Below are 10,742 nucleotides of genomic sequence, written 5' to 3'. Positions count from 1 at the left end.
GTGGGTAAATTTGTATTTATTATGACTGCAGATGTGTTGCAATGGTACCAGATAATAAGTTGAAAATGATAAGGTAATAAATATATAGCTATGTAAAGGCATCCAAAATACATTTAAAGTTTGGTGACATTTTGCTTCCAAATATAAGCATTTCATTATGTAACAGTAATCAACTGTAGAGGCAAATGCCCCTCATATCAAACAACGTAAAAAAAAAAAAAAAATCCTAATAAATGAAAATCTTGCTTTCATAACAGAAAAAATAATGCTCCAGATCACTACTTACTAGTACTTGGAATATTAGATTATCCCAATGGTTGATTTATTATAGTGTATTTTACTGAACTGTACAGGGAAATACCACTCCGCAAATAACTTAAAAAAAAAAAATTCCTGATAAATAAGAATTTTGCTCATAACAGACAAGAAAATAATGTTTCCCATCCTGCTCTTCATCTGTTTCTAACTCGTCACTTTCCTCGGAGAGCTCATCATCTGGGTCATCTGAACTGACAAAAAACCTGAATCATCTGAATCACCAAATGAGGTATCCGATCGCCCTCCTTAAAAGACGGTCGGGTTCATTTCTGTTGAAAAGGAGGGAAAAAAACATTATTAATAGTTTTTTTATGTACAGCTCATCAGAATGTAAGATATTGTATCGACACAAACTCGTATAATAATCATAAAAACTACACCAAATAGCAGAACAAGACTATATCGTCAGTGCGTCGCGAACTGGTACATATATGCGCCAACCCATGCCTGGTACATTGGTGCACCAATACGCGGCAGAGGGAAAAAATATTAGTGGTCCGCGATATGGTATATATTTGTACCGTGGATTTTTACACTATACTACAGGCTATCCTCTCATAATGATACATAACTCCTCTCTCTGCAAAAGTCCAACGGACACTGGCGTGGTGGGCGCCGTGAAAGTTCCTCGGAGCAGGCAAGAGCGCTGAGTTGCCAAACGCGATTAATGTGTTAACAGGCCTTAAAACTATCAAGCTTGCAGCTTTGGTCGCTGGATATTGTCCATTTACGTGTAGTTCTGTCTTAGTATTGTTACGAATATCGCTTCAGATTTATTTAGGTTAGTTCAAAAGACATATTTATCAATGAATATATTATTGCATTAGTTTATTATCAGTACACGCACTATTTGCCTGACCCGGTGGCCTGTGGCTTGCCTTCGGTGCACCCACCACCGCCCTGATCCCTCCCACCAACTTCAGTTTCCTTACCAGTCTTTTTTTTTTTTTTTTTCAGCACATGACTTTGTGTCCCAATGTCCACCACTGGTGTTAGTGTTGAAGTGAGGCATCGAGACAGTTGCTGTGGTCAGTCCTTGTTCCGTCCCTGCTGCCGCTGACTTCAGGACTCCTTGGTGCATCCCTCGCCTTGCCTGCTCAATTGGTCACTGAGTGTGGCTTTGAAGCAACCTCGCCGCCTTCTCCAGCATCTCTGAGGTTCCTCAAGGCCAGCTCCTCACATCCAGAGTAGTGTTGCAGTGGAGGCTGCAAGGCGGGACAGCAGCTGGAGTGGCTGGGAACAGCAGGAGCAGACTGCTACTGGTGTGAGGTTCAGGAGTGATAAAAAACACCGCCAACACAACCACCAACAACAACAACAACTGCTGGCCTCTTCATCCACAAAGGGGGAAGTTTGAATTTCAGAAGTGTGAGAAGATCTGAGAATGAGAGCAAGTTTACTGACCAAAGCCAAGAGTGTGAGAAAAGACATGCAGGGAAGGATGACCTCAACAAATACACCCACACACTCTGGTGTAAGACCTCATGAAAGTCGGGAGTGTGGCAAAAGGTTTAGGAATAGGAGTAACCCCAAACATCACACCCTTACACACACTGGTGCAAGAAACCATGAGTGTGAAGTTTGTGGGAAATGTTTCAATCAGAAGGGTACCCTCAAATTACACACCCTTACACACACTGGTGAAAGAAATCATGAGTGTGAAGTTTGTGGGAAATGTTTCAGTCACAAGGGTAACCTCAAATTACACACTCTTACACACACTGGTGAAAGAAATCATGAGTGTGAAGTTTGTGGGAAATGTTTCAGTCAGAAGGGTAACCTCAACACACACACCCTTACACACACCAGTGCAAGAAATCATGAGTGTGAAGTTTGTGGGAAATGTTTCACTGAGAAGGGTAACCTCAAATTACACTCTTACACACACTGGTGAAAGAAAGCATGAGTGTGAAGTTTGTGGGAAATGTTTCAGTCACAAGGTAACCTCAAATTACACACTCTTACACACACTGGTGAAAGAAATCATGAGTGTAAAGTTTGTGGGAAATGTTTCAGTCTGAAGGTACCTCAAGAAACACACTCTTACACACACTGGTGAAAGAAATCATGAGTGTGAAGTTTGTGGGAAATGTTTCAGTCTGAAGGGTACCCTCAAATTACACACTCTTACACACACTGGTGAAAGAAATCATGAGTGTGAAGTTTGTGGAAATGTTTCAGTCGGAAGTATAACCTCAAATTACACTCTTACACACACTGGTGAAAGAAATCATGAGTGTGAAGTTTGTGGAAAATGTTTCAGTCGGAAGGGTACCCTCAAATTACACACTCTTACACACACTGGTGAAAGAAATCAAGAGTGTGAAGTTTGTGGAAAATGTTTCAGTCGGAAGGGTACCCTCACATTACACCTTGTTACACACAGTGGTGAAAGAAATCATGAGTGTGAAGTTTGTGGAAAATGTTTCAGTCAGAAGGGTACCTCAAATTACACCTTGTTACACACACTGATGCAAGAAGTCATGAGTGTGAAGTTTGTGGGAAATGTTTCAGTCAGAAGGGTACCCTCAAATTACACCTTGTTACACACACTGATGCAAGAAGTCATGAGTGTGAAGTTTGTGGGAAATGTTTCAGTCAGAAGGGTACCCTCAAATTACACCTTGTTACACACACTGATGCAAGAAGTCATGAGTGTGAAGTTTGTGGGAAAAGGTTCAAACTGAAGAGTATATTGGACAGGCACGTCTTCAGACACTCTGGTCATAAAGGGTTCAAGTGCGATGTTTGTGGGAAACGTTTCATGACTAAGGGTGAGATTGTCAAGCACATGAAGGTCCACTTCTCCTGAGGTGCTGTGCTGATTCAGTTCTGCTGTGTGTGTGAGTGCAAGTGTTTGTTGTGGTGGTGTTACAGGGCTGTGTGTAGCACAGAGAACAGAAAATATTCATCTGTTGGAACAAATGGTGACTGTGACGGCATGATCTGTTATTCACTTTCCACCCCAGGCTTCATGTGGTTGGTGGGTCCTGTGAAAGGTCTGATCTTTTTGGTGACTGTGCTGGGCTGGCTGTTGTGGCCTGGGCTTATTGGTCAAGTGTGTGTGTGTTAATAGTAATAATATAGTGTATATGGTCTTGCCAGCCGCTAAGCTAAAATGTACACATTATAAACACATTGTAAAGAACAGTAGGTAGGGGTTCAGGGATCTAACACATCAGTGGGAGGTTGGAATGATAGTGGTGGGAGGTTGAGTGCAGTGTGGTGGTGCCGGGAGGAGGACATCCTCTTCCAGATGGTGGCAAGGTGTTAGTCCCAAGGTGTGACATTCATGTAGGTGTGAAAGAGGGTGACGATATGATTGAGCACATGCTACTTGAGTGATGTATGTATATAAGAGAAAAGGGGATTATGGTAACAGTTGTGACTGAATGGAATAGGATGTTGGAGAGGGATGTAAAAAGGTTAAATGCATGCAATATTATTTCAGCTGAGGTCATTTTCAAAGCAGACAATTGTTGTCATTCAGTGGATCATGTCATTCTTAATCATCAGAAATCATTTTCAAGACTCAATTCTGACCTGTCACATTGCGTAGATCTTGTCATTCTTAGTCAGTTGAGGTCATCTTGAAGCCAACAATTCTTGTTTCATAGTTCAATTCTTGTCATTTTCCTCTTTTGTTCCTCAGATATATTTTTCAAATTAATATCATATTTATTTCCATTTATTTCATTTTGGGAGCAGGCATAAAGGCCAGGTTATGTTAGGTTACCTTATATTTAGTTTAATTAGGTCAGATGAGGTTAGGTTACATTTAATTTGATTAAGGTAGTTAGATTTAATTGTGTTCAATGAATGTGTAATATGCTTCAGTTATATAATGTGTACTCGCCATTGCCAATGGAGCTTGGGAATAATAACACATGACTTAGGCCCGATTTTTTAAACGTGAAGTTTGCATTTGCTAATACTAATGTAGCTGATTCTTCGTATGTCTCGTTTTTTAAACCACTTTCAGCCGTGGTGTTAGTGTCAACTCGTAGGAGACACCACGGGTTCCTATAAGAATTGGCGGGTTGTCCAACCCCACCCCAACAAGAACCACCAATAATATTCACGAATCATGTGCGATTGAAAGTAATGTTAAAAATATGATAATATATCAATATGTTTAAGTGCAAACGAAAAATAGTGTAGGCTACATCATCGTAAGGAAGAGATTAAGGTGTTTATTAGAGTGCGCGTTCGGGCTCCCTTAACCCCGTTGACACTGGTGAGTTATGGGTCTGTTTAGTGTTTACATTGTTCACCCGCACCGGGACGTCCATCACCCCTTCAAGGTTTACATCATTTTCACATGGTAAGTACAACATTTAAGTAATTTTTGAATGCATAAAAACACCAAGCTTTAGTAATTCTTGGTCAGAACCATGTTATATGCTCTTGCGCTCTATCAAGCTTGGGCCAGCTGGTACATCCCGCCAGTTTCAGTAAATAATTATTCCATTGCAGGCATTTGCGGCATATCTGGAACTCCTCGATCTTGTGGGTCAAGTTGAGGAGGTGAGGCTTCCCAGAGACCGGCAAAACCCATTCACCTGTCTCTCTGAGGAGGACTTCATAGATCGCTACCGTCTCTCACCAGCTTGCACACTCCAACTGCTTGAGAATGTACAGCCCCAACTACCCAGAGCGCGAGATGGCAGAGGTGTGTGTGTGTGTGTTCCCTACTCTTTTTAGCCTATCAAAGTATTGAGCTTCTCACATGGTAAATAATCAACTGAGAACCACTGTATTTCGTGTCTTGTGCAAGGTTCACTCCAATGTTTAATTTTCACAAATTACCAATCACTCAACATCTCTTATATTCAAGATGCAACAGGACATTTAAAAACCTGCTTTTATTTTGAAATAGAAATGAGCATTAGCAATGTAAATCTACTCATTTGAAATAGAAATGAGCATTAGCAATGTAAATCTACTCATTTGAAATGGAAATGAACAGTAGTAATTCTGCCTTTTTCCTTTTTCTGTATAGCCCTATATCAGAAATGTCATGAAAGCCAATAGAACATGGGTCATGTGTTCCCAGGTAGAACTGGAAATAACCATGCAAGTTATACCTAACCAATAATATCTCTCCTCCTCAGGCTGCAGTGTTCCTGGTCACCTGCAGCTTCTTGTAGCATTACGCTACTTTGCCAGCGGGAACTTCCAGTTAACCATGGCAGACTGTTTGGAGATGTCTGCTTCTTCAGTCTGCAAATTTGTTCACCGCATAGCTGTTATACTAGCACGCATGTCACCTAATTACATCAAGTTTCCTGAACCTGCCAATACACGTCAGGTAGCAGAGGACTTTCATGCTGTCGCTGGCATGCCTGGTGTCATCGGCTGTATTGATGGAACATTGATTCCAATTGTGAGTCCTGGCGGAGACACTGCAGAATTATACTGCTGTAGGAAGGGTTACCTCGCCCTAAATGTCATGGCAGTTTGCGATGAAAAAATGCGTTTCACTAATGTCATTAGTAGTTGGCCAGGAAGTGTCCATGACAGCCGCATTTTTTATAATTCTAGGCTTTGTCAGAAATTAGAATATGAAGGTTACTCAGGTTATCTTTTGGGAGATTCAGGGTACGCATGCAAGTCTTACTTGTTGACTCGGCACTGGATCCCCAAACTGAACAAGAAAACAGATATAATGCATCACATATACACGCAACACTGGAGGAATCTGACAAATAAATATTATTTTGTATATGTTCCTCTTTTATTGCAAACCTAATTTAGCATAATACAAAAATCTGTCGCCTATTCTTAATATTTTTCTTGTAAATAGCAGGCGGCATGTTTGACGCTGTCTGCTGCATCCTTGATGCTGTTTGCTGCCATTATAACACTTTCCGCAGCCTGGCAAACTATCCGTATAGCTTTTAGTGACTCCTCTTTTAAGCTGTCACAGGTTTCACTAATTTTTGCATAGGCTGCCTCCTTTTCACTGACAGCCTGGCGCCTTTTCGGAGGATGCTTGCGACGGGCGTAGCGGACAGCTGCTGCAGCTCCAGATGTCTGCAATCTCTCGGGCACGGAAGTGTTATCGGGCTCCTGAGTTACAGGCTCGTCACTTTCCCCAATGAATTCTGGAATGGAGATTGATATCAATACCTACATAACTTGGCAATCCCCCTACAAGACTAAGCACACCACTCTCTTAACCCCCACAGCACCTGACGGGAAAGAGAAGGTCCTCAATGTATAGTGGATCAGCCACACCGCTATTGATGTGAACTAAACTAAACATGAAAGGGTGCAGAGTTTAGGTCAAAGCTGTGATAAGCAACAATCCAACTCAGGCAATACCAACAAAACATAGTTATTTGACCATATTTGATGTGCATGCGGAAGTCAGATAAAGATCACTGATGTACAGTAATAATATTAACTATAATTTAGAAAAGCAGTGAAAGAAGGTTACACTCGAAACTGGACTGTGGTAACTATCATGATATTACTCTATTGATAAAATGTATGAGTCACATAGAATCATATGAAAAGTAGCAAGATATTAATTAATTCTAATTATAGTCCAACCAAATTGTCGAGTCCGTTTGGGCATAGGCTCCCGCGGGTCCATTTCTGCCCTCTGCTCTGCCACACAGTCCCAACACCTATTTTTTCCTATCATATGTTACCTTTACCTTACATATGAGAGGAAGAGATAGGTGTTGGGACTGTAACAGAGCCCAAACGGACTCGACAATTTGGCTGGACTATAAGTGCTAAGTCATATTCCTTAGGAATAAACTAAACCACGATTCAGAGAAAGAAGTCATGTTCCGAGGCGTCTTGTTGATGAGCATATTCCACAATACGTAGAATGGTTTTCACAAACGAAGGAACCTCTGGCTGCCATTGCTCTGCTCTTCCATGAAGTGCCGATGGAGACGAGACCAAAAGATAAAATTCATAATCAGAAGTAAATCTATCTAATTCTATTAATGTGTTGCATTTCCAGAACCTTACAAGTTACATCTATATTAAAATGCACCATGTATTAAGGAAATTACTTCAAAACAACGTGGTAGTACTATACGTATATATAAATACTGGAACTTACCAACTTCAGAGGCATCCACGACCACAATGTTTGGATCCAGGGTGTCACACTGCTGGGTCGCAGGTTCCAGCTCCCGCGAGAGGGTTGACATGATCAGCTGGTCTTCTTTAGGTGGTGAAGGCATGGATTTCCCTCCACCAGTTGCAAACATGTGCTGCACACGGTGGCTGTGGTTCTTCTTTGCCCTATGAAAGGAATAAGATGATATATATTACAAAAACGGTTACAAATCACAACCCTCACCACAGTCACTCCACACCCTCAACACCATCAGTCTACACACCCTCACCACCATCAGTCTCCACGCCCTCACTCTCCACACCCTCAACACCATCAGTCTCCACGCCCTCACTCTCCACACCCTCACCACCATCAGTCTCCACGCCCTCACTCTCCACACCCTCAACACCATCAGTCTCCACGCCCTCACTCTCCACACCCTCACCACCATCACTCTCCACGCCCTCAATCTCCACACCCTCACCACCATCACTCTCCACGCCCTCACTCTCCACACCCTCACCACCATCACTCCACAGCCTCTCTCCATGCAATATGTTCTTACCTCATCTTCGTGTATTCCCATGCTCGTTTAAGTTGTTTCTCCGACTTGGGATCGGCCGGGTAATTCAGGCTGAAGGCTGCAGCAATCTCTTGCCACGCCTTGACCTTCTCAAGGGTGACCGCCATCCCATGAGACTTGTCCTGCAGGACAGGCTTCTCCGACACCAGCTCCAGCAGGAATTTCTTTTGCCCTTGGCTGAGTGGTGCTCCTTTGCCTGGTGTCGCCATGTCGGTGTTTCTCTTGTGGGCTGCAACTCCAGACTGATCTGCTGCTCTGGTAGGACCGTAGGAGGAATGTAATTTATGTAAACACCGATCAGCTGATTGGTTGGCTGGTCACACGAGACGCTTCAGAGCTGCCAACCTGTGCGGAAAGTGGGGTTGGTGTCTGCTTGGCCTAGCACCACGTAGGGTCTCCTTTTCGGTGTTTAAAAAACGCGTTCGCGATGTTAGTAAGACAGGATGCGACGTGGGCTTTGCGGTTGCTGTTTGCTAACTCGAACGTTTAAAAAAGCGGGCCCTAGCCCCGCTTCCGAGCAGTCAGGCTGAGGGGCGACCTGACGTCACAAGATGGCGCCTAGGACGTTTTTTGAACATCGCACAGGGCAGAACTTGCAACCACAATGGCGGATTTAGGACCAAATGTTGAGATACGACCGGTTGAGCATCCGGCGCCAGGGTCCTCCGTTGATGGTGGTGGAGTGCTCCCTGGGCTGAGGTCAAGGTTGGGCCGGTCTTCAGGACGCCGGCCCACATCCAGGGGGTGCGGAAGAGGAGGCACTCTTGGCGCCGACTCGGACTGCTCCACAACAGCCTGGACCATAGCTTGGTAGTCGGGGTGCCTCCTCTAGCCCTTGATGGCGTCCAGGGTACGGTGGAGCAGCACCTCCCTCAGGATAGCTTGATTCATGGCAGGATGACCTAGGTGGGACTTCTCAAAGCTGGCCATCAACTCCAGCTCCTCAGGGTCTCACCGTACCTTGGGACGAGAATCAAGCCTCTCGACCTCAGCAGCGTGAAACACGGTTGGGTGCATACGTCTCTGTTGCTAGTATTCCGCAGGTGGTGGCTGAATAGTTAGCGTGACGGCCCCGCGCTCAGGAGGTCCAGGAGGGACGCGGGTTCGAATCCTGGCCGCCGCACAGCTGAGGTTTTTCAGTCACCGCCGAGTGGCCTAAGACTACCCACATGCTGGCCTGAAGACCACCCATCAACCCGGGCTCTAGATAACCTCTCCAAAGAGAGGCTCAAAGATGAGTTCCGGGGGGGCAGCATGAGCCAGCACAAGATGGCGCCACTATAAACACTCGCCTGCGCCAGAACGGGCTGGGCCGACTATCAGGCCCCACCGGGAAGAAGCCTTGGGCCGACCATCGGGCCTCACCGGGAAGAAGCCTTGAGTTACCTGAGCGGTGTAACTACCGGAGCGGTGTGTGTGTGTGTGTGTGTGTGTGTGTGTGTGTGTGTGTGTGTGTGTGTGTGTGTGTGTGTGTAAAATTACAAAATAAAGTTTCCTCTTATTTTTTTCTTATTTTGAAAATATAATAATAATAATAATAATAATAATAATAATAATAATAATAATAGCTCTATTTCGCCAAGCGGCATATATATAACAAATAAAAAAAAAACAGGACAAATAATCGAACGAGATCAACCGAGATTCATACACGCTTTAATAATTGACAGCTATATATGCGTGTGCACGGCACACGTACGCACAATCTACACGTACAGAAGGCCCAGCCACTCCCGCCGCATGGATCCACATACATAGGCCGAGCTCTGTCTGACGGAGGTGATGATGGAGTTCCCAGATTGTTCCACTCTACTCCTCACACGGTACGCGGCGTGGCGACGCAGCACAGCCAGCAGCTCATCCCGTGCCCGGTGAAGGCCAGGGATGAGCTAGTCCATTTAGGAAGCCCCAGAAGCCGCTCACAGCCGTTACAAAATTTTCAGTCAGATCACGGTTGATCACTTCACAGTGAATGCATGATTTCGCAAGCCCATCCAATCTCTCCTCACCCATAGTTAACCGTCTGAATGATTTTATATGTTTAAGTGTAGAAAACTTTGTTCTGCTATAGCAGATGAAATGGGCAAAGTGGCATAAATAAGTAATCATTTCTTTGTAACAGGATTTAGAGCACTGCTCAAATGTATTAAGTCCAGTATTTAGCACGGAGCTTTTAGGTACAGAAGACCAATGCCGTCTCCACACTCTGAATTCAGTGACAGAATCAGGCAAATCATCCAGGCCCAGAACTGGATCATTTATCAAGAGGTAGTCTTTGTACATCAATAGCGACCAGCCGCAGCTCGATCTCTGACCGCCATATTCTCAGTGAAGCTCTTCCCTCTTCGTCGAAGCGTCGCTTAGAGAGTGTGTTTCCGTTGAAGGGTATGCCCAGTCCCTCCTAACCTTCGAAACAATCTTTCCGTGTAGTGTTGGTACTACTGCAAATCAAACAAACGTTGAAAACCGAAACCTTAATGCAATTGAGGTACATTTCTATAATGGATTATATAGTGTGACTAATATTTATGTAAACAGTGCTTGATACAGTGACATACATTATATAGCAGAAATTTCCATTGATGCATTTAATTGGTTGGTACCCGTGGCTATGTTTGCTTCGCTTTCATATCATCCCGTTACCTGTGGGCGGAGCTTAGGAGACCGTTAGAATAAACTGCTTTTATTTTCTTTATTTTCCTCCTGTTCCATGAGACATCTCTTTCTCCCTTCGTTATTTCTCACTTGTAAATATAT

At 44.0% G+C, this 10,742-nt stretch overlaps 1 protein-coding gene across 1 annotated transcript; it reads right to left on the bottom strand.

Annotated features, from left to right (window-relative positions):
* Positions 1 to 7,066: 7,066 nt before the first annotated feature.
* LOC126987067 (myb/SANT-like DNA-binding domain-containing protein 3) lies at positions 7,067 to 9,440 on the bottom strand. The gene is made up of 3 exons (XM_050843731.1): positions 7,968 to 9,440; positions 7,403 to 7,587; positions 7,067 to 7,202 (listed from the first exon to the last, which is right to left on the bottom strand). Exons 1-3 carry the CDS (start codon positions 8,192 to 8,194, stop codon positions 7,102 to 7,104), a joined length of 513 nt encoding a protein of 170 aa, XP_050699688.1. The 5' UTR covers positions 8,195 to 9,440; the 3' UTR covers positions 7,067 to 7,101.
* Positions 9,441 to 10,742: the final 1,302 nt, after the last annotated feature.

Source organism: Eriocheir sinensis, chromosome 64, assembly GCF_024679095.1.
Source record: "Eriocheir sinensis breed Jianghai 21 chromosome 64, ASM2467909v1, whole genome shotgun sequence".
NCBI lineage: Eukaryota > Metazoa > Arthropoda > Malacostraca > Decapoda > Varunidae > Eriocheir > Eriocheir sinensis.
This window is presented reverse-complemented; position numbering and strand designations above follow the sequence as displayed.

Coding starts and splice junctions, on each gene's coding strand:
- LOC126987067 (XM_050843731.1), bottom strand. CDS start 8,194: ATGGCGACACCAGGCAAAGGAGCACCACTCAGCCAAGGGCAAAAGAAA. Junction 7,588..7,967: donor TGGGAATACACGAAGATGAG/GTAAGAACATAT, acceptor TTCCTTTCATAG/GGCAAAGAAGAACCACAGCC. Junction 7,203..7,402: donor CGTGGATGCCTCTGAAGTTG/GTAAGTTCCAGT, acceptor ATGGAAGAGCAG/AGCAATGGCAGCCAGAGGTT.